This window comes from Artemia sp. Qi Xiang Cuo, chromosome 9 (assembly GCF_049724085.1).
Source record: "Artemia sp. Qi Xiang Cuo chromosome 9, ASM4972408v1, whole genome shotgun sequence".
Classification (NCBI taxonomy): Eukaryota; Metazoa; Arthropoda; class Branchiopoda; order Anostraca; family Artemiidae; genus Artemia; species Artemia sp. Qi Xiang Cuo.
The window spans coordinates 12,439,866-12,465,045 of record NC_142802.1 but is presented as its reverse complement, the minus strand read 5'-3'; the positions used below and the strand labels follow the sequence as shown (position 1 = coordinate 12,465,045).

At 36.8% G+C, this 25,180-nt stretch overlaps 1 protein-coding gene across 1 annotated transcript in view; it reads right to left on the bottom strand.

Annotated features, from left to right (window-relative positions):
- Positions 1-25,180, bottom strand: part of LOC148948318 (uncharacterized) — a 135,672-nt gene that overhangs the window by 48,640 nt on the left and 61,852 nt on the right. Inside the window, exon 7 of the mRNA XM_089094886.1 lies at positions 18,313-18,659. Within this exon, the coding sequence (XP_088951012.1) occupies positions 18,313-18,659 (347 nt within the window). The remainder of the gene's footprint in view (positions 1-18,312; positions 18,660-25,180) is intronic.

Here is a 25,180-nt window from a genome sequence, read left to right as displayed (position 1 = left end):
GCTAGCGCTGCCTAAGTAAAGAACGATGTGGGCACAATGTGTTTTTTTTTGTTTTTTCTCCATACCCGGGCACTTCATTTCGAAGGAGTTGTCGTAGAAACTTCAAAAAGCGCTCATTTGATTGGAAATTGGAGTGTCTAGTGCCCTTTTTAATAGTCAAAATTGATTAGAGAGCAATTCGCCCCCCCCTACGCCCCTCATTCCCCCAAACACATCCAATCAAAATTTTGAGATAGCTATTTTATTCAGTGTAGTTGATTTCCAGATAGAATTGATTTCCTGGGGGCATATAAGGTTTTTATAGAAGGCGTTGTCGTAGAAACTTCAAAACAGGCTCATTCGATCGGAAATTGGAGTGGCTAGTGCCATTTTCAATAGTCGAAAGTGATTGGAGGGCAACAAGCCCCCCCCCACGCCCATCATTCCCCCAAACACATCAAATCCAAATTTTGAGATAGCCATTTTGTTCAGCGTAGTTGATTTCCAGATAGAAAATAAAGGAGGTATATGCCATTTTGCCGTTTAAACTTAAATGCAAAAAAAATTAAACTTTTGACAATGTTTTCAGCTATTAAACTTTTTTACCGACATTTTTTTTCTTACCCACTGAATAGATCATGTTGAAAACTACCCTCTCTGATGACACCCACGCCTGTGAAGCGCAGAAAGCAGGGGTCAAAATCGTGCAGAAACTTCTCCTATGTATCGCATTCGCAGAACCATAACTTCAACTATTTTAATGTAAAAGAACGTATAAAAGGATTGTTCGGTTATTTGGAAACTGACCAGAAAACAGGAACACAATTCGACTGCAATTAAACTTTTAGGAACTCAAAAAAGCAATTCCCTCAAAAGTGAGATCAGCTGATGCTTTGTCTTCCGTTAGTATCTTTTTCCAGAATTCTCTGGATCTCTGGTCTCTCATGTGTGGTACCAGTTTTTCCCGATCTCACCTTTTTTCGAGGCATTTATTCCCCTCGGTTGTTTCAGAGACTTTGGCAATCGTTTACCAAGTTCTTTCTTCGCTGCAACTGTAAGGGAATCGTAAGAGACAAGCTCCTGATCAAAATCCTCACAATAAAACATAGAGGATTCACCTTTTTTGAACAATCTGCAACTATTTTCTGTAGCAGCACTGGTTGGTTATCTTTCTTCTTTTTGGAGGACTTTTCGTTTTTTCACTCGCGAAAGTCACTGATGCAAAGCTCCCTGCCGCGAGTATTTTCCCTGGAATATTCCATCAGCTTCTTCAAAGCGCCAAAGTCCTCAACATTTATGTTCTTCCTAATTTTGGCCTCGATAAGTCCATGGAGTCCATCGGCAGATATATGAGCATGACCTTTCGTCAAATACTTGATGGTGATCTTGGCGGGTTCCCAGGGTTCGTTCAGAATCCTCACTAGCATAGAAAACAGAATGTAATATTTGTCTTGTCCACTACAGTTGTCGGCATAAAATATGAATTCATCTATGTCCCTATGCTCGTCAATAAGTGCATAATATGCTGAAACAACTGCGTCCGCACTTCTTCTGTAAGTTGCCTCGTGCCAGACAATACAATAGGCAGGAAGAGGAGCCGACCATGTGGTTTGGCTTTTTGCAGGCACAAACGTTTCGTTGAAACATACCAGGTGGCTCATGAAAAAAGACTCCTTAACAGCTTTCTCTGTTCAATTTACAATCATAGTCTAGTTTTCTTCTTTTCTTCAAACAATAATGAAAGTGACGAAAAAATCCCGACCTGGACGACCAAAATGCACTAAGTGACAGTAGGGTGTATCTATGGAATTTGCTCGGGGGTATAGCAATTCCCATGCTATGATTACCAGACTGGTTATTTGGCAGTGTATAATGTAGTCAAAAATGTTTTGAGAGTATGATCATAATTATATAATTTAAGCAGACAGGTTTTTTCTGTTATTAATAAGAACATGTTAAATATTCGGGTAAACATACGACTATAAATAAGGCTATTGTGTCCTTCTGAATTTTCTGTGAGAGGCGGGGATAAAGTATTTAGTTTAAATAATTCTAGGAGGAATTGAGTTTTGTGGCTGGTGTGGAAAAATGGTACTTGTTAAATATTCGGGTAAACATATGACTAAGAAACGCTTCACTATAAATAAGGCTATCGCGTTTTTCCGAATTTTCTAGGACGGGGGTAAGTATTTAGTTTAAATAAATCTAGGAGGAATTGAGTTTTGTGGCTGGTGTGGAAAAATGGTACTTGTTAAATATTCGGGTAAACATACAACTAAGAAACGCTTCACTATAAATAAAGCTATTGTGTTTTTCTGAACTTTCTAGGGCGGGGGTAACTATTTAGTTTAAATAATTCTAGGAGGAATTGAGTTTTATGGATGGTATGGAAAAATGGTACTTGTTAAATATTCGGGTAAACATATGACTAAGAAACGCTTCACTATAAATAAGGCTATCGTGTTTTTCCGTAATGTAGTACTCCACAAGCTTTTATCATACTCAAACATCTTATAGTTCACTATCCAATGATAACAGTCAATTTCTTCGAGTTCCATAGACAATAATAAAAATGTACATTCAAATATAACACCACAAGATGATTTTTTCAAACCGATAAATTTGGTGTCATACAGTCCTATCATCTTGGAAGCTATTAATGTAGTTGTTAAGTAGAGAAATACTTCATCAAAGTTTTATACCTTCGCTCAAGGTTGAATGGAGATATGGCTAGGGGGATGAGTCCTAAAACCATCTGAATTCATTGTGGGGAGGAGTCATAAAACCCTTAGAAGTCATTGCAGGGAGGAGTCATAGAACTCTCGGTATCTATTGCATACAAATGAAGTCTGGAAATTAAATTTTTTTTTTATAATATCTGTAAATAAAAGTTCAAATAGGGATAAAATCCTTTTAATAGACAGTGTTTTTTATAACAGTGATAGAAATTCACAAAAATACCAGATATTTCGGTCACATATACAGTGACCGTCATCAGTGGTAAAACTAAATCAGTTTTACCACTGATGACGGTCACTGTATACGTGACCGAAATATCTGGTATTTTTGTGAATTTCTATCACTGTTATAAAAAATTCTGTCTATTAAAATGGATTTTATCCCTATTTGAACTTTTATTTATCGTCATGGAAAGGCAGTGTGGTCTCCGAAATTATCTATATAATATCTGTATTGTGTATCCATGAGTTGAATTCAAGAAAGAGTTTGCTACTTACTTACTTACAATTTTTTCATAATGACAAATCCGACAATGAATGATGGTAGAGAATTTATTCATTCTAATAGATTGATTTTGTCAATGTTATCCGACGTATCCGACATATGATATCGATAAAGGATGTTAATAAAAAATTTGTTCAATTTGATACTTAAATTATGCCAGTGTTATCAAACGTATCTGTCAAAACACATCGATAAAGAACTTATTCACTCTGATACTTTGATTTTGTCAATGCTATCCCAAGTATCTGTCTATAGATGTTGATAGAGAATTTATTCATTCTTATACTTAGATTTTCTCTATGTTAACCTATCTATCCGATATATGATGTATGTAAATTCCTTTTCTTACATCTCCGATGTTTTAATAGACATTCTAAACGTTCGATATGCTAGCATACTCTAAAAATAATGAACACATAACAATGTAAGGCATAATATATTTTTAATGAAATAATGTCATGAAGAATATTAATACAAAAAATATATATTATTATACATTATTAATATCAATGAACAACTTTGGACATTTTAAATCTGTTCCATAAAATGGGTCACCATGTTCTCTCTTGATACTATAGCTATTGTCTTCTCTTAGTTCGTAATAAGTAGAATAATCATTATTTCCATTTTGACCCATACACAATTTTTATAGGTGTGTCATCGACAGGGTCAATATGCTTTTCGTCTTTGGTGTTATTTGACTCATTGACTGTTTGATCAATGGCAGTAACGTTTGCTAGTGCTTTGTTTTTCATTGATTCATCTTTATATTCCTTAGTGATATTTTCTGCCAATGCCCTTTTTATTTTTCTAGCAATTTCACTGTCTATTATCACACTATTTTTACACAGGTAACAGTTCCGGCAGGTAGACAAGATATGGTTTATGATATTAGTAGAAGAGTAGGCCTTTCTTTTCGTCTTTGCTTTCATTTGAATGCTAATACCCGATAGCTGAAGATATGGTTTAACACTGGGTAATATGTTACCACAATCACTAGCAAGAAGATGCCCCTCCTTATTCACTATTATTTTTATTTTGGCATTTTCTTTTAGTGCAATCATCTCCGGAGATCTCAATCTCGCATATCCACCATCATAAGAGTTAAATTTTTTTGGTACTCCAAAGAAATTCAATTCCTTACTGTCATGACAATGCACGCATACGTTTCCGATAGTGTTACCACTTGTACTTATTTCATAGTTTAAATACTTCTCCTTGTCAGCATTCAATGCTACAATAACACTATCATGTGAACATACTTTCTTAAAATGCTTCATCCTCACTTTTTTATAGATATTAGTTATGTGTTTATCGTTCAACTGTGTAAAAAATACTGATTTAATACATGCAATAAACTAGGTAGTGTCGATAACCGGCCATAGAGCAATAGTGGGAAAGCCACATCGTGTCTCTGGGCAAGCATAGAGTACAATTGTTAGCCATAAAAATATCTGTCGAGGAGGTATCATTATTAATAACCTACTTCTAATGAAGCATATCAAGTCACCTGTTTACCGGGTACTAAATAACTACCATTTTTACTCCCCCTAGCATTTATTGGCTTACAATGAAAATAATTGAACGGAAAAAATAAAAGCCCGATAAATATTTACTAGTTGGTATGACAGACACAAGGCAACATTTAGCTAGATAAGATAAAGAAGAAGACGGAGAATTAATAGTCTTTTGTTCACCATTTTACATGAAAAAACCGATTTAGTTGAGGGACTGAATCCTTGTTCTCGAAGTCCTATTCGTACAATTTAATTTAGAATCAAAGAGTGAGGTAATTATATTGGCTTACACTGAAAATAATTGAACAGAAAAAATAAAACCCCGATAAATATTTACTAGTTGGTGTGACAAACACAGAGCAACGTTTGGCTAATAGCTATAAAATACAATAAAAAAACATCTGTCGAGGAGGTATCATTAGCAATAAACTATTTCTAATGAAACATTTCAAGTCACCTGTTTACCGGGTACTAAATAACTACCATTTTTACCCCCCCCCCTCAAAAGTTAATTTACCCCACACGTACCATTTTTTCCGCATCAGACACAAAACTCAATTCCTTCTAGAATTATTTAAACTAAATACTTACCCCCGCCTCTCACAGAAAGTTCAGAAAGACCCAATAGCCTTATTTATAGTCGAATGTTTACCCGAATATTTGACACGTACCATTTTTCCGTACCACCCAAAAAAACAATTACTTCTTTAATTATTTAAACTAAATACTTACCCTCACCCTAGTAAATTCAGAAAAACACAAAATCCTTGTTAATAGTGAAGCGTTATTTAGTCGCATTCTTAACCGAATATTTAAAAAGTATCATTTTTCCAAACCAGCCACAAAACGCAATTCTTCGTAGAATTATTTAAAAAAAATAGTTACCACCGCTCTAGAAAGTTCGAAAAAACACGATAGCCTTATTTATAGTGAAGCGCTTCTTAGTCCTATGTTTACCCGAATATTTATCAAGTACCATTTTTCCATACCATCCATAAAACTCTATTCCTCCTAGAATTATTTAAACTAAATAGTTACCACCGTCCTAGAAAGTTCGGAAAAACACGATAGCCTTATTTATAGTGAAGCGTTTCTTAGTCGTATGTTTACCCGAATATTTAACAAGTACCATTTTTCCATACCATCCATAAAACTCAATACTTCCTAGAATTATTTAAACTAAATAGTTACCCCCGCCCTAGAAAGTTCAGAAAAACACAATAGCCTTATTTATAGTGAAGTATTTCTTAGTCGTATGTTTACCCAAATATTCAACACGTACCATTTTTTTCCACACCAGCCACAAAACTCAATTCCTTCTAGAATTATTTAAGCTAAATAGTTATACCCATACTAGTAAGTTCATTAATACGCGATAGCCTTGTTTATAGCGAAGTGTTTCTTAATCGTGGGGTTACCCGAATATTTAACAAGTTCAATTTTTTCCATACAATCTATAAAAATCATTTCCTCTTAGAATTATTCAAACTTAATAGATACCACCGCCCTACAAAGTTCAGAAAAACACAATCGCCTTATTTATAGTGAAGCGTTCCTTAGTCGTATGTTTACCCAAATATTTAACAAGCACCATTTTTTAATCTCATCTATAAGACTCAATTCCTCCTAGAATTATTTAAACTAAATAGTTACCCTCGCCCTAGAAAGTTCTGAAAAACACTATCGCCTTATTTATAGTGAAGTATTTTTTAGTCTTATGTTTACCCGAATATTTAACAAGTACCATTATTCCACACAATCCACAAAACGCAATTCCTCCTAGAATTATTTAAAATAAATACTTATTACCACCTCTCACAGAAAGTTTGGAAAAACAAAATGGCCTCACTTATAGTCTAATATTCATCCAAATATTTAACACATACAATTTTTCCGTACCACCCACAACACTAAATTCCTCCTAGTATTATTTAAACTAAATAGTTACCCTTGCCCTAGAAATTTTGGAAAAACACGAGAGCCTTATTTATAGTGAAGCGTTTCTTAGTCGTATGTTTACCCGGATATTTAACAAGTACCATTTTTCCATACCATCCATAAAACTCAATTCCTCCTAGAATTATTTAAACTAATAGTTACCCCCGCCCTAGAAAGTTCGGAAAAACACGATAGCCTTATTTATAGTGAAGCGTTTCTTAGCCGTATGTTTACCCGAATATTTAACAAGTACCATTTTTCCAGACCATCCATAAAACTCAATTCCTCGTAGAATTATTTAAACTAAATAGTTACCCCCACCCTAGAAAGTTCAGAAAAACACAATAGCCTTATTTATAGTGAAGCGTTTCTTAGTCGTATGTTTACCCGAATATTTAACAAGTACCATTTTTCCAGACCAGCCACAAAAATCAATTCCTCATAGAATTATTTAAACTAAATACTTACCCCTACCCTAGAAAGTTCGGAAAAACACGATAGCCTTATTTATAGTGTAGCGTTTCTTAGTCGTATGTCTATCCGAATATTTAACAAGCACCATTTTTCCACACCATCCATAAAACTCAATTCCTCTTAGAATTATCTAAACTAAATCGTTGCCCCCAACCTAGAAAGTTCGGAAAAACACGATAGCCTTATTTATAGTGAAGCGTTCCTTAGTCGTATGTTTACCCGAATATTTAACAAGTACCATTTTTCCATACCATCCATAAAACTCAATTCCACTTAGAATTATTTAAACTAAATACTTACCCCCCGCCCTAGAAAGTTCCGAAAAACACAATAGCCTTATTTATAGTAAAGTGTTTCTTAGTCGTATGTTTACCCGAATATTTAACAAGTACCATTTTTCCACACCATCCACAAAACTCAATTCCTCCTAGAATTATTTAAACTAAATACTTACCCCCGCCCTAGAAAGTTCGGAAAAACACGATAGCCTTATTTATAGTGAAGCGTTTCTTAGTCGTATGTTTACCCGAATATTTAACAAGTACCATTTTTCCATACCATCCATAAAACTCAATTCCTCCTAGAATTATTTAAACTAAATAGTTACCCCCGCCCCTAGAAAGTTCTGAAAAACACGATAGCCTTATTTATATTGAAGCGTTTCTTAGTCGTATGTTTACCCGAATATTTAACAAGTACCATTTTTCCATACCATCCATAAAACTCAAGTCCTCCTAGAATTATTTAAACTAAATAGTTACCCCCGCCCTAGAAAGTTCGGAAAAACACGATAGCCTTATTTATAGTGAAGCGTTTATTAGTTGTATGTTTACCCGAATATCTAAAAAGTACCATTTTTCAATAACATCCAAAAGACTCAAGACCACCTAGAATTATTTAAACTAAATAGTTACCCCCCGCCCTAGAAAGTTCAGAAAAACACAATAGTCTTGTTTATAGTGAAGCGTTTCTTAGTCGTATGTTTACCCGAATATTTAACAAGTACCATTTTTCCACACCAGCTGCAAAACTCAATTCCTCCTAGAATTATTTAAACTAAATACTTTACCCCCGCCTCTCACAGAAACTTCAGAAAGACACAATAGCCTTATTTATAGTCGTATGTTTACCCGAATATTTAACATGTTCTTATTAATAACAGAAAAAACCTGTCTGCTTAAATTATATAATTATGATCATACTCTCAAAACATGTTTGACCATATTATACACTGCCAAATAACCAGTCTGGTAATCATAGCATGGGAATTGCTATACCCCCGAGCAAATTCCATAGATACACCCTACTAGTGACAACTTGAAAACTTGTTTTACTGGTATCCACGGCAGCCCAAAAGGAGATAAGTGCAGGACCTGCCCGTCTGTGAACTTAGCTCCTTTTGAACTTAGCGCCTGCAAAACAGTCCGAGAAATGCACATAACGTCTTAATAACGGATCACAAAGCTTTGAATATCTCGGGAACGAAAGGAGATACGTAGATTCTGAATAGATCAATGGATCGAGCATGTTCTGTTTGGTGGGGATAAGGATAAAACTCATTTTTCGAGAACATGTCACTTACCACCTTTTGGTCTGCCACAGCCGAACAGAGGTTAACTGCAATAAATCATTGAACAAGTAGAATTTGTGTGCTCTATCGAACGCGGTTTAAACATTAAAATAAATCTTATACAAAAGAAAAAAAAAACTTGTGAACCCATAGAACCTTTGATATCTGGTTATATAAACTTCCCAATAATTTTCTAGAATTGCAGCTTATTGAACTCTGAAGCACAATAAGCAAATAACTAGCTGCAATGGGTTTCAATTAGTGCTTTTGCAATGGCCTATTTAACGCTAAAATTTCAAAAAAAAAATCAGTAAGATTATTGAACGTAAGATCGGATCTTTGGAGGTCGAAACGTACGAAGTAGCTAACCATAACCAGTTCTATTGAGACACTTCAATCTTGCAATTGTGCCTATCTTGAGCTTGATTTGCTGTTAATAATGATAGTTTCTCTTTTGAGTTAATCTGTACAATTTGGTAAACAATTAAAACATTTATGCTATACTTCAAATATGAAAGGTATGAAAAATCCTTTAAAATTCAAAAAAGTAGATCCTCTACAAACTCATGAGACTTTATGCGTCCTTTATGCCCCCCTTTGGCTCATCGATTGTTTGCACAACTTGTAACAATACCTGGAATCAACATTAAATATATATATATATATATATATATATATATATATATATATATATATATATATATATATATATATATATATATATATATATATATATATATATATATATATATATATATATATATATATATATATATATATATATATATATATATATATATATATATATATATATATATATATATATATATATATATATATATATATATATATATATGTGTGTGTGTGTATGTGTGTGTATATGTATTTGTGTGTGTGTGTGTGTGTTTATATGTGTGTGTCTCTGTGTGTCTGTGTGTGTCTGTGTGTGTCTGTGTGTGTGTGTGTGTGTGTCTGTGTGTGTGTGTCTGTGTGTGTGTGTCTGTGTGTGTGTGTCTGTGTGTGTGTCTGTCTCTGTGTTTGTGTCTGTGTGTGTGGGTCGGTGTGTGTCGGGCGGGGTGGGTCTGTCGGTGGGTGTGTGGGGTTGGGTGTGTGTCGGTGGGTGTGTGTCTGTTAGTGGGGGTCTGTCGTTTTGTCTCTGTGTGTGTGTCAGTGGGACTGGGTGTCTGTGTGTGTGTCTCTGTGTGTGTGTCTCTGTGTGTGTGTCTGCGAGTGAGAGTGTCTGTGTGAGTCTGTCTGAGTCTGTGACTCTCTTTTAGACGCTGGGGGTGTGGGTGTGGCGGTGTGGCTGTGTGGGTGTGTGTCGGGGTGTGTGTCGGTGTGTGTGTGTCTGGGTGTGTGTGGGTGGCTGTGTGATTGGCTGTGTGTGTGTGTCTGTGTGTGTTTGCGTGTCGGTTTGTGGGGGAGAGTGTTGGTCTCTGTGTGTGTGTCTCTGTATGTGTGTCTCTGTGTGTGTGTCTCTGTGTGTGTGTCTGTCTGTGTGGGGCGCTGTGTGTGTGTCTGTTTGTGTTTGCGTGTGGGGGTGTCTGTCGGTGGGGTTGTCTGTGTTTGTTTGTGGCGGAGGGTGTGTGTGTCTGTGTGTGTGTCTCTGTGGGTGTCAGGGTGTGAGTGTGTCTCTCTTTGTTTGTGTCTGTTTGTGGGTGTGTGTGTGTGGGCCTGTGTGTGTGTGAGTGTGTGTGTGTGTCGGTCTGTGATTGTCGGTGTGTGTGTGACGGTGTGTGAGTGACTCTGTGTGTGGGACTCTGTGTGATTGTGGCTGTGTGTGGGAGTGTCTGTGTGTGACTCTGTGTGTGTGACTCTGTGTGAGTGTCTCTGTGTGAGTGAGTCTGTGTGAGTGACTCAGTGAGAGTGAGCGTGTGTGTGTGTCTCTGTGTGAGTGACACAGTGTTTTAGACAGAGTGAGTGCGTGGGTGTGTGTGAGTGTCTGTGTGTGTGTCTCTGTGATAGTCTCTCGGGGGCCCTGTCGCTCTGGGTGTCTGGCTCTGTGTGTGTCTCTGTGTGTGTGTCTGGGTGGGGGTGGGGGTGTGTGTGTGGCTGTGAGAGTGTGAGTGTGTGTGTGTGGCTGTGTGGGTGTGCGTGTGTGTGTGGGTCTGTGTGTGAGTGTCTGTGTGTGTGTGACACTGTGTGTTTGTCTCTGTGTGTGTGCCTGTGTGTGATTGACTGTGTGTGTGTGTGTCTGAGTGTGTGTCGCTGAGTGAGTGTCTCTCTGTGATTGACTCTGTGTGTTAGACACTGTGTTTTAGACTCTGTGAGATTCTCTCTCTGAGAGTGTCTCCGTGTTTTTGTGTCTGTGTGTGTGTGTCTGTCTGTGTGTCTCTCTGTGATTGTTTCTGTGTGTGTCTCTCTCTGTGTGTATATCGGGTTGTGTGTCTCTGTGTGTGTGTCTCTGTGTGTGTGTCTCTGTGTGTGTGTGTATGTTTGTCTGTGCTCTGTGTGTGTGTGTGTGTGTGTGTTTCTCTGTGTGTGTGTCTGTCTGTGTGTGTCTCTGTGTGAGTGTCTCTGTGTGTGTCTCTCTGTGTTTGTGTCTCTGTGTGTGTGTCTCTGTGTTTGTGTGTCTGTGTGTTTCTTTGGGTGTGTGGCATTGTGAGTGAGTGACTGTCGGTGTTTGACTGTGAGTGAGTCAGAGTGAGTGTTTGTGTCTGTGTGTGTGTGTGTGTGTGATTGAGAGTGTGTGTGTGTCTGTGTTGGAGTGTGTGGGTGTGGGTGTCTGTGTGTGTGGGTGTGTGTGGGTAGGTGTGTGTGTGTGTGTGTGTGTGTTTGTGTGTATGTGTGAGGTTGTGTGTGTGTCTGTTTATGTGAGTGTGTGTCTGTGTTTGTGTGTTTGTGTTTGTTTGTGTGTGTGTGTGTGTGTTTGTATGTGTGTGTGTGTGTGTGTGTGTGTGTGTGTGTGTGTGTGTGTGTGTGTGTGTGTGTGTGTGTGTGTGTGTGTGTGTGTGTGTGTGTGTGTGTGTGTGTGTGTGTGTGTGTGTGTGTGTGTGTGTGTAAATCTGAGACAGTTGTGCGATAAGAGAGTCTGAGATAGTTGGGATAGTGCGTTAATTCACGAAATGTAGAGTGGAGGGGCAAAATTTGTTTTTCAAATCTAGAGTTGTGTTATCTTTTCAAGTTTTTCCAATGAAAATAACAACAACAATTTCCAATGACAATATTTTTTTACATGAAGGCTAGAGGACGGGTGGCTGGGGCTGGTAAGAAATTGGAGTGTGGGGGGGGGGGGTGAGAGTAGCCCCCCTAGACAGTTAGAGCAACATTTCTGAAGGAAGTCCCAAAATGAAAAGCAGATAAAAAACACAAAGAGCAGTCAAGTCATAAGATAAAATGTAAGGAATTACAGAAAACATCATAAATAGCCTATAAAATATCGAGTTCTCTTGTGTTCAATATACTTGACCCCCCCCCCCCTTCGTACGTGCCTGCCAGTAAATAAGGAGAGATTTTATAATGATTCCTCGTATGAATGATTACAAAAATACATATTTACCCCCCCCCCCATTCCCACGCCGCAGGTAGTTTGTCTCCAAAGGAAATCAGGCTAATAGTATCAGGACAGTACGCCAGGGGTGGTGGGTCTCACGTCATGACCTCCATAGCCCCTTCTGACATTGATTAGTGCCTGATTACTTTGGTAGATTTTTGTTGCGTCATTGTCTCTGCTGCTACGATTTCCCGATATTTCCCGGAAATTCATATTTTATCCACATTTTTTAGAAGAGAACATTGACATTAAATCTCAATCAGACGTTCCAGTTAATCATAACAAAAACTTAGTCGTTATTGATCCATAGTCTTTTCATGTTATATTTAAAAATAATTTCATTGTTTCCTTCTTAAAAGGAACCGTCAATTTTGATTACAAACCGAGACTTATGGAAAGGCCTGTTACACTTATTATCACGGACACAGAATCATTCTACTCTCTCAATCTTTTTTGTTTAATTTATTGGTTCTCAGAATGACCAATCGATCATCCAGCAGACACGAGTTGTTTCATCCATCATTTATCAGCATATGGGGATTTCCTCCGTGTAGGCAATTACGCAAGATTTTTTGTCAAAGTTTTGGAGGGGGCAAGGCACTGGAAAAAGTGCCAATAATAGGTGAGTTACATTCAAAATGCACAAAATTATGCAAAAACTCATAAAAATCCGGCCCAACCGAAAGCTCCCTCCATGCTGCGTACTTATCTACCCAACCAGCCAACAAATCAAGGTCCAATGTCGTTGAATATATACTTATCGTTGATGCAGAAGAATAGAAAACTCGGTACTTATGCATTATACCAAACACAGTCGAGAGGTTTGCTGAATGTAAGATCTTAGAAAACCGGTTTCATAGCCACAAAGACAAATGACGGGTAATAGAATGTAATGGACTTGCATAATTTAGGCTATATGTTTGCCAATTAGGGAGGGTAAGCTTAGGTTGCTTTAAACCCCCCCCCCCCTCTCTCTAATGTGAAAATATATAGCCCAAATTATTTAAGGCTAGGTTACTTTGGCCCATCCCTTCCCCCTTATCCGCAAATGTATAGCCCAAATTATATTACTATATAAACTAAAGTATTATATTTTCGTCGAGTTCTGATATATTTCATTATGATTAAACTAAATTCACTTCTTGAGTATGTTTGCTATAACACAAGTGCGAAAAATCAAAAGTAATAATTTTGTTCCTTCTTTTCTCGGACTGCACCTGACGCAGCATTTTTTAAACCCTTTGCCATCTTAATATTCACATGTTCAAAAGAGGAGAATGATAAAGTAGAAAAACCTGTCCGAAAGCCCCTTTTTTCATTGATAATTACTGTTGAATGCCTTGAGATGATGCTTACAAATGAAGAATGTTGTTGAAGATAGCTAACAATCAAACATTTGAAACCGGTCCTTTTGAAGCAATTTTAATCAAAGGAAGATAATCATGCCCCTGAAAAGAAAATTCAATTCACGAAAAATGTAAGCATTTTCTAGCAATGGATAGTATTTGACTTCTTTTTATACTCAGGTTATTAACACTAGTGATTAATCCCAGTGTTTGGTTTGGTAGAAGTCTAAAATTGGGGCTACTGAGAAGGAAATATGTTAAGAAAAAAATTCGGTAGTTTTGCATTAGATGGGCCGGGGTGTTCCCATTTGAGCGCTTTCCCATTTGAGCGCCACGGAATTTTGTTCCATTTGAGCGCCATGGAATTTTGTTCCCATTTGAGCGCCACGGAGTACCATTTGAGCGCCAAACCCAAAATTGTGATTTTGCGGTGGATGAAGCGTGGTTTGCTGCCACATTGACCTGTAGAAATATTTATTGCCACGAAGACAACGAACAAAACTGAGGATTTTATTGGGTCAATGGTTGTGAAAATAACTTCCATTTATAGTATTATAAACTAAGTAAATATATATAGTATTTATGTATACCATATATATTTACTACTAAAGGTATATACAGGTACTTATGCATTATGCGGTATCCACCGCTATATACTGTATGAGGAAAACAGACATGAAGACCCGTCGGTAAATTTTTCGCAGTTGATATTATTGACATAAGAATAAAGTAAACATACCACTCGATACCTTTTTTATGCTCTTTCCAAATAGAATAATCATTTTTTCTGATATGAATTTTACCCCCACCCCTATATATACCAATTCAGGGTATATATTTGCACATTAGGGGGGGGGTAAATTTTATTTCTGATGTTAATGGGAGGTAAGATTAAAAATTACCCCCACCCCCCGAAAGAGCATATATATACCCTGGAGTGGTATACATAGGGGTGGGGGTAAAATTCATTTCCGACAAAAATGATTATTATATTTGGAAAGAGCCTAAAAAAGGCATCGAGTGGTGTGTTTACTTTATTCGTAAGTCAATAATATGATTTGCGAAAAATTTACCTGATCACCTAGCTATATCACCTAACATACGCAAAATATTATCTGGCGCTCAAATGGGACACAACTGAACTAATTAAAATACGGCGCGCACATGGGAAATTCCCATTTGCGCGCCCTGGCGCTCAATTGGGAAAGCGCTCAAATGGGATACACCCGATGGGCCCCTCTAAAGAAGTCATATAAGAGATACTAGATGCTACAGTCAAACGGGCGTTGAAAAACCCGTTTTGATAAAAGATGATTCAAGACACTGCTGAGAGAAATACTTTGTCTAGCGTGGTTTTAATTGCGTATACGATATTAAACTGTGTTTTTTTTTTGGAAATCAGATGGGGAAAAAGGTATCTAGGTCACAATAAAGCCCAGATTTGTTTCTAAACTATTATATAGTCATCCTATTTTATTTGATTTCATTAGCATTAACCAAACTTGACTTTTTAGAAAGGCCCATCTAATGTGAAAGTACCAACAATCCTTGCTTCATAATATGCAGAAAAATTATAGTTAGCAAATTTTGTAAGCGATTTCACTATAATCTACCTCCTCATCCCCCCCCCCTTATCTGCAAATATATAGCCCAAATTATATTTTTCCCATGTGTTTTTCCGTTTCTTAATTTCGTCAGCATTTACTGAATTTAGGGGTTGGGACATGACTGACACAAGGAAAAATGCATAAGAAATAAATATTTTGGTTTTTATTTTACGCTTTAGGGGGGGAGGGTGAGGTTGGAGAAAGTATAGTGGAATCATCTTTTGATGATTAAGAACATGTTTTTTTTTCTCATTATCCTCAATTCTAAGCTTATACCCTTGATTCTCACAGTACGCGAATCCAATGATCAGAAACTGATATTTGTTTTGGAGTAAAAATGTCACCATGTTTGCTAACTTTTATTGCACATGCAGCAGATTCCCACTTACGATCTAAGTCAAATCTATAGAATTTGACTGCAGCCGGCTTACGAAACTTTCGACCCCTTCCTCCTGGAAGACAAAAATGCATAAATAACATAAAATTTAGTACGAAAAGAAATGTAACGTTTTCTGAAAAGACGTTTTTTTCAAGACAGTTGACGATTTCAGCTTCTTGAAGACAAATTTACCCCCCCCCTTCCCCTTAAAAAAAGTTTATTTATGTGCTTAAGTCAATATTTGTGATACAGTAAAATGTAGGCAAGATAAGACTCGCCAATTGGGCACGAAATCGCAAGTAAAACTTTAACCTGACACATGCAAGTGTTCTTCGGTTCAATGTGAACCCAATTTAAGACCCCATTTTGATTTTAAGTCTAGGCACACTGAAAACATACAACTATCCCCTTCCCCCGAATAAAATTTTTGTATAAATAAACTGACACTTATAAAACAATTTGGAAGTAAGATATAGGTTATTGCAAGATAAAATTTAACATGACTCATATGCAAGTACTCAACGGATCTAACATGAAACAGCATTTTTTTTTCGGGGGGGGGGGGCTACCAGAAATATTTTTTTGGGGTTGGTGTTTACCACCAGAATGAAGAAGAAGGGGCTTAACTCCTTATGAATTTGTCTAACGGTCTTAACTGCGGTTTTTTTACTTGCATTTTAAAACCAATTTCCGAGTGGGAAATATATTTCGGGGGGTCAATCTGGGTTACTCCGGTTAATTTAACTTGACTCACATGCAACTAATCATAAGATTCAATGTGAAACAGGGCCACATCTAAGATTTTCTTTTGGAGAAAATACTAAAATAATTTTGTTAGGGTAGGAGGAAAGGTACCAAAATACAAAAAAAATGGAATCTGTCTTACACTCTCAAATAAGGTTTTTTTTTTACCTGCATTTTAAAGACCAATTTCAGAGTCGGGTACATATTTTTGAAGGGGGGAGTTCAAACCGGTAAGCCTCCTGGCCACGGCCCTGGCATAAATCCAGCTTAAATTTAACTATTTTAACGGTAAGTTCAGGCACACTTGAAAAATGGTCCTTCGTCTGTTAAAACAGTTGACTGGCCTCGGAAAATAGTCACTTTTTCCCGTTTTCTATTAAGGAGGGAAAAAAGTCTACCACTTCGATTTTCATCCTGTTGTAATTTATTTAAACTGTGATATTATGGTTTACCAATACATATTATTACAAATTTACAGTTATTTTTCCTATATTTCACAGTATCTGGGGTCTTTGAAAACAGTTGTGTGAAAAAGCCGTTGGTTTATCAACAAATTTTATTTCAGATTTAACATTATTTTTTTTTATGCTTCACAGTGTTTGGGGGCTTTGAAAACAGTTTTGCAAAAAACCGTTGCTTGGCCTAAAATAAACATTACTGCTTTTCGTTTTTTTTTGTCAAGCAGAAAAAAAGTCAACCAAAAAGCTGTCATTACTCTTTTCAATTTATGTAAACTCTTATTTTATCGTTTATCAACCCATATTATTTCAAATTTAACGTTATTTTTCTTATAGTTCACAGTATTTGGGGCTTTCAAAACAGTTTCGCAAAAAAAAACGTTGCTTGGCCTAAAATAAACATTACTGCTTTTCGTTTTTTTTGTCAAGTAGAAAAAAAGTCAACCAAAACTCTGTCATTACTATTTTCAATTTATGTAAACTATTATTTTATCATTTATCAACCCATATTATTTCAAATTTAACGTTATTTTTCTTATAGGGCCTAGTTCACAGTATTTAGGGGCTTTGAACACAGTTTTGCAAAAAAAAACTATTGTTTGGCCTAAAATAAACATTACTGCTTTTCGTTTTTTTTGTCAAGTAGAAAAAAAGTCTGCCAAAACGCTGACATTACTGTTTTCAATTTACGTAAACTGTTATTTTATGGTTAATCAACCCATTATCTCGATTTAACGTTATTTTTCTTATAGTTCACAGTATTTAGGGGCTTTGAAAACAGCTCTGCAAAAAAACCATTGCTTGCCTGAGACAAATATTGCTGCTTCTCGTTTTTTCTTGTGTCAAGCCCCTAAATCAAAAGCTATCATTCCTGTTTTCAATTTATGTAAACTGTTATTTCTTTTTATCGTTACGTTTTATTGCACAAGCCTTTCTAATTTCAATTGTTCCATTATTATAGCATGTGCACTACACCGTTTTTTAAGACAAATTTTTCAAGGGGTTGTCCCCTTTCAAAAGTGGTACGGGGTGGCGGAACAAGGGGTACTCCAAGGTGTACACCATAAGGCAAAGAGGGGTCAACCCAGGCACGCATGCAGGAATTTGTTTCGGGGGGGGGGCTCAGTTTATTTCGGGGGGGGGCAAATCCTTCAAACCCATTATTCGGTGAGAAAAATCAGAAAATTATGGGAAAATAAAAATCGTGGGATTTCGAGGAGGGTCTGGCCTGGAGCCCCCCCCCCCTGCGTACGTCCATGGGTCAACCACTTGATTTTTGGACACCTATGCACCTTGACTTAACGTTGCTTGTAAACATTGTTTTTTTTGCTCTTCCTAACTTTTGTGCCACTAAATCATACTATAAAAATTTCTCACATTTAGAGAAGAACTCTAAATGAGACTAAAGCCTATCTTAGAATTCACACCAGATTTGGCTGTATCTTTAACTCTGTGCTGAACCTGGATTTTTTTTTTCTCCAAAGAGAGGGCAGGTTAGTCCTACAGAAACGGTGTATGTCGATAATCTTAATAATTAATTGAGTAAAAATTAAAAAAGTCATACCACTTGCAGCTTCTGATCAGGGCTAAACCTTCTAGATAATGTATTAGTCCTTTTAAGCTTCAAAGACGGTCTTGGAATTAGAGCCAAAGATTGGCTCTTTTTAATAGCTCCGTCCACTTCATCATAACTACCACTTCTTTGTCTTGTCACATCTGCCACACTTTGTTCACCACTTGGAAGGCAGGACACAGAATTATTCGAGTCTGCGGATAGAGCACTGTCAGAGCCAGCACTGTTTAACTTGGTTAGTTTTGTTTTTTCGGCGGGGAATATTTTATCAATGCTGGGGAAATCACGACCTTTTCCATAATATGTGCCGACATGCTGATACCCAATTATTTCGACACCTAAAATAAAATATAGGATTTATCATGATAATTAAGGTTATTTATAACTTTAGGATGTCGCTGATTCGCGAAAATGCTGGGAACAGGCGGGGTAAGTTTTTTTCCTTTTTTTAAGTATGAAAATACAGAAAAGTGTATTTTTAAAAATCTATTTTTCAAAAACCAAAGGAAGATATTTTCAAAATCCAGGAGGGGCTATGAATCTTGGGGAAGGGAGTTGAACCCTTCCCCCAGGTAGGGTCCCTGATTGCCTACAAGAAATTTATAACTTTAGGGTATGGTTTATTGTGTCACTGGAACTCCAATAATATATCCCAAATATATAATATGTAGATATAGAGATCTAAACATGTAGCCTGTGGATCAACGAACCAAAATCAAAAGGCAATTCAAGCAAAAATAGGTTTTTAGTTAAATACACAAAATTTGGTTATCAAATTCACTTCAATCGATTCGTAACCTCTGCTACGTCACTGAAACTTTGTTCTCATTCATCCATCTTCAGAGCACAACTTTTGCTGTAAATTTCCATTTGATCAACCCTGCCGTATCAATTCGTGACAAACTCACTGTATGTCCCCTATTTAGGTACTTGCGCATTAAACGTACTTTTTTATATACTGTATATGGAATGTCAAACTGGAGACGCTACAGATACCCGCCAGTTTCAAGATACCCGACAAGAGTAGTTTTCGTTGCGTTTCCGATGTTTAAACTATTATTTTTTGGGGTTTAGGGGAGGAAAAAGGTACCTAGGTTAGGTTATGTTAGGTTACGTATTTAATATATGGTATGCTTTACCCCCCTCTCCCTAATGTGCAAATATATAGCCCAAATTTGTTTCTAAACTATTATTATTAAATATTATTAAATAACGTGAGAATGCACATAGAGAAAATAAGGTAGCACAAGAACAACTAGCTACGACGGAGGCGAAAGATGGACTGCCTTTAGAAATGAGCGAAGAATGTAACTTTCCTGGAACGGAAGTTCCAGGCCTGGGGACGACCACTTTCCCACGACTAGCTTTAGTCCCAAGAGCTCCCCCTGGACCGCTATTGTTGACACATAAATCCCCAACTAACCTACAAAATGAGATACCGGGAAAAGCTTACTCGAATTGATGTTAAATACTTTACAGATTCTCACCCCCTGTTTTAAGTTAAATTTCCCAAATTTGGCTTATCCCCTTCTCATTAAACCCCCAAACTTTAATTGAATTCAAAACATTCCCTTCCCAAATTATTCACTTCTCGCCTACTAACATTCTTCAGCATAAACTAGTAAAGAATTACATAATATAAACACTACACAATACTTGCATAAGTAAAAATTTATACAGTATAAACGAACCACACCAATAACAGTAGTCGGAAACTGGATATTTTAACACTTCATTTTTCTTTGTATACTTTAAAATAGACTTGTTCCCCATACCACTGAATTTGATGAGGACAAGGAAAGTTGGGATTATGTATAAACTTTGAATTAGGGCAAAAGGAATGACCGGGAAAGGCTAATTAATCCTGAAAATACCAGCGACAAATAAATGAAATTGCAAACTCTAAAAATCATACCATGCAGCAATGACGTTAAGATATTATTCCCAATAAAATCCTCGGGGTTTTATTGCTATGGAATGCACTCGGTTTTGACCTATTTGGTTTTGCTCTACTAACTTGTGGTTCGACAAATGGCAGTACTACTGTTGATATCTCTACATAACTATTAGCGCTACGCATTAAAACCATCCCGTGAGGCATCAACCTCATCCCACTGGACCTCAAAACCCGCCCCCTTTTCCTGGGTATCCAAACCGCCCGGCGAGGCATCAGTACCCTCTCGCAGATCAACAAAAAAACCAGCCCGTTTGTCATCAGTACCATCCCCCGTGACATCAACACCAGCTCCCTTTCCCGGGGTAGCCAAACCACCCTGCGAGTTCTCAGTTCCATCTCGCAGTGCAACAAAAAAAAAAAAAAAACCATCCCGTGAGGCATCAGTACCATCCCACGGGACCTTAAAACCAGCTCCCTTTACTCTGTAAACCTCTTTTTAAGTTCTTTCTATATGCCCTTTTATATTGGCAGATGTGATGGTTTACGTAAATTCCAAAGATAGACGATAAACGTTGGTACATGGTCTTTATTAAATAACGTGACAATGCACATAGAGAAAATAAGGTAGCACAAGATCAACTAGCTACGACGAAGGCGAACGATGGACTGCCTTTAGAAATGAGCGAAGAATGTAACTTTCCTGGAACGGAAGTTCCAGGCCTGAGACCGACCACTTTCCCACGACTAGCTTTAGTCCCAAGAGCTCCCCCCTGGACCGCTATTGTTGACACATAAATCCCCAACTAACTACGAAATGAGATACCGGGAAAAGCTTCTCGAATTGATGTTAAATACTTTACAACAGGAGGCCACGCTGTATTTAGAGTGTGCAATTATTACGGGCCCAAACGTGCATCAATGCGCAAGGAACTAAGTTAAGTGTATTTTTATATATATTTTTTTGAATTAAAACCCATATTGAACTGAACTGAAATATTTGGGAGTCAGGCGTCCTAAATTCCAAGAAGGAAAAACGAAAAACCACGAATATTTTTAATATTTTGAATAGTTACATTAATAATAGGATATGTTTACGAAAGACTGACACTTATGTAAAATATCAGACTTCCATTTTCCCATGACAGATAGTTCATTGAAACGGAACCCAAAATTGGACGTTTTGAAGGTAGCTAGTCAATTTATCAAAATGTCAAATAACCTGGAAACTTTCTATGTCATTTAATGTTTTCGGGATTTTAGGTTCAATATCACTTCGTAAAGATCTGGAAAATATGTATAAATAAACGCAGGGGGAGGGGGTAATGAAAACGAAAATGAGGCGAATCAATGAAAAAAAATGTGAAAAAAAACACCATTAAAGTCTGGGAATTCAGGGGAGATTAAGAACCAAATTAACTCTCCCCCTTTACCAAGTGCTTATTTAGGATCCCAGGAGTTCGCAAACTGATTTCAATATAAGTATTTAAAGATGTTTTGTTTGCCAATTCCTAGTACAAAGCAAATGTTTTTTTTTCACAAGTCTTGCTCCAAAAAAAAGGTTAGAATCAATTTAACAGCTTGTTTTATTTTCAAAATCAAGAAGTATTTTAAGTTTTGTTGGTTTTTGTAAAGTCCTAGCGACTATAAAAAAAGAATAGATGAAATTATGTCTAGGTGTTGCATAGTCGTCTAAAAAAGGAAAAAAAAAATACAGATCTACAGATTCCCCCAGGTATGAACCTAGAAATGCAAAAACTAGCAATTTTACTGTATCTCACAGAGCACCACTTATAATAAATTTTCCATATTTTTGTGGTAACAGCATGTTTATGAACCAAATATCAATCCTGATAATTCACCATTGAGTTATTGGATGGTACGCTGCCAATAATGGCTAAAAATAGCCCCACTTTTTGCAACCAAACTTCTGCATTATACGTGTGCTTACTTTTCGGATTTTCAGTTGTATTTTTTTCAATCTGTCCTGTGGGGGGGGGGGGGCAAATGCAAAAAATGGGAAAGACAAACATCAATGCAAATCAGTTGCGAATAGGGGTGCCAATTCACGAAAATGTAGGGGCGAAAAAAGCTGTTTTTCCGATTATACAATGAAAAATACAAAAAAAGACTTTTTTTTATTAAAATCCCCCAAAAATATATCTTTCAAAATCTACAAAGGAGGTAAATTCTAGGGGGAGGCAATCCCCCCCCCCCATTAACATGCCGAGTTGCACAAGGTCACTGTTGTCAATCCCTTTTACAAGAAGTTTGGATATTTATCCAGCCAAAATCCGTTAAGAATTTTGCTACACGCACCGCAGCCACGCCACGCGTCGCATCTGTCAAAAAGGTAGGCTTTTTAAGATGTAAATATTCATCAGTTGTTATTTGGCAACAGCCTATAGTGGCTGAATGGAAACTAGTTTTTACTCGAATAACGTTAATGACGAGGAGAAAATAATGTTTTACTGATCTGATTAAACTTGCATCATAGCGTCAAAAAAAGGTGTTTTCGCGAAAATAGAACACCACTGGCGTCCTAGATTATTATCAATTCTTCAGCTTTTTCCTTTTTCCCTCGATTAATTTTAAACGCAATAATAATTTTTCTTATCGCGGATGGACTGAGACATCTAGAACCTAAAACGTCAACGAAGATCGCAATATCTTTCTTTGTCGTCAATCAATCATTGTACTTCAATTCTTGGCCTTGGACAAAAATATAGTAGCTATCTCTTAAATCAAACCTAGGCCTACCCAGCTAATGTCCAAACAAATTAATAAATCGCCTATAGCCTTTTTCACTTTTGTTTACTCCTTCCGTACGCAGGATGATTTGTTTAAAATTACCTTCAATAAACACTGTATGCGTAATATTGGGCATACAAAATATAAAGTTCATGGTCGATAGGCTTATGCTAAGTTTGTGAACCTCTAAAAAGCCACTTGTCAAATTAACCACTCTTCCTGTTAAACAAAAAGGAACACTTCATTTTTTTCACACAAATTAATTTTATTGTTTCTTATAGTACCTGAAATTATACACTATGAGAAGACTAGTGAAATGCAAATAATAAGCATAAAAGGTAATATTTTAGGAAGGCAGAAAATATAAAAAGAGCTAATATGAGGATGGGTGTGTAAAGAACGGTCCACATCAGGCACACATGCAGGGTTTTTTTCCGGAGGGGGGACGCAAAAATAAAAACACATTTCGGAAGGGAGAGGGGAGGGCAATAATACAAAGACCAATTTTGTTTGGTAATATAAGTAATCAGTGGCCTAAAGTTCAAGACAATTTATGATCTTTGGGGGGGGGAGGGGCCCTCAACCTTCGTCTATCTGTGTTCAACGTAATCTAAAAAGTTTACCATGGTCTTCGGCAGTTTATCTACTGAAGACGGTCACTGTATATGTGACCGAAATATCTAGAGATTTTGTAGCTGTTTTTACTGTCTAATATAAGGATTTATCCCCATTGAAATTTTATTTGTTCGTCATAGAAAAGCAGTGTAGTCTTAGAAAATACCTAGGTCTAAACAGTAAGAAGGATTAGGCCAAATTTTAATAATCAGTCCTTTTGTAGGGCCTTTGTGACTACTTTTTGGAATAGTTGTTTCTCATAAACGACATTCACACGTAGATGCGTGCTTTTAAAGTTCCGAATGTCTGCCTAGACATCAAAACCCTAAAAGTTTCCATTCATATGTAAAATTTGACTTTTGAATACAATATTTTACAATTAAGTACTCAGTTTTAGAGCCTAAGACTCTGTCTACGATTCCAAATTCTACCAATCAGAAAGTTCTTTTCTCCCTATATTCCTCATCTGCATATAGGAGTGGGGTTCACACACATGCATGGCTAAACAAGTGCATAGCTAGATATATATGTTTAGGCGTCGAAATCCCGCTCGACCTGCTTGTGATCGCCGCTTTAAGGACCTGGGAAAATGACCGATAAGGAAAATATTTTTCTGTTGCAGTCAAGTGATGTCAATCGAGAGAGTACCTTAACGTTCGTTGGCTTGCGGCATGATATTGTTGCATCGCACCAACGAAACTTCTGTGTACAACATAGTCAAAAATTGAAAAAAAGTTTGAAAAAAAGCTTAACACAGATACTTGAAGATGTCTTTCTCTAAAAATAAAAATTCAAAATTCTTCTGCATAAAGGGAACTCGCAATGTATTTGAACAGCCACCAAGTTCATATAGTCAAGAGCATGAAGAACTGATACATATGAAGATCAGTTTTTAAGCAACCAAACAAAGTTGAAGAGCAGAGTTGCCACCGTCAGTAGGATTTTACTAGATCTAGTAAAAAAAAACTAGGAAATTTGGAGAATCTAGTAAATTTCCCGAAATCTAGTAAAAAAATAAGGATTTATAGTAAACAAAACTTTTGTTATTTTCCATGGATTCAGGAAAAAAATAGGGTGCATTCATTACAAAATCTGATTTTGTGGCTACATTTGCTCTCATTTTTGCGATTTCCCGTTAACCGTAGCGCTGAAAAATCCCTACTTTTCTCTCGGCTTCTTCATGATACTCGCTTTGAAAGGCAAACTATTTAAAATCAGGACTGGTATGCCGGCTTAATTTCTTTTCAGAAAATTTTCCCAGGCTATCAGACTTTTTCAATATATCTGATTTTATGACCTGAAGACCATTGTTAAATTTTAAGCCGGGCTTCACCAACAGAATTTCCAGAATCCAAGATTCCAGACTATTGTTTGACGTCTTGGATACACCACATCTGGAATATGAAGCCTATCCAGTAGTACATCCAAATAATCCAAAACAAAGGATTTTTGAACTTATAAGTTTCCAGAATTTTCAATCATAGCCTACTATGAAAACGAAAGAAAAGAGGAAAAGACAGAGAAAAGAGGAACAGAGAAAGAAAGAAGAAAAAAGGAAAAAAGATTGTGAAAATAGTATTGATTATCCTCCTATAGTAA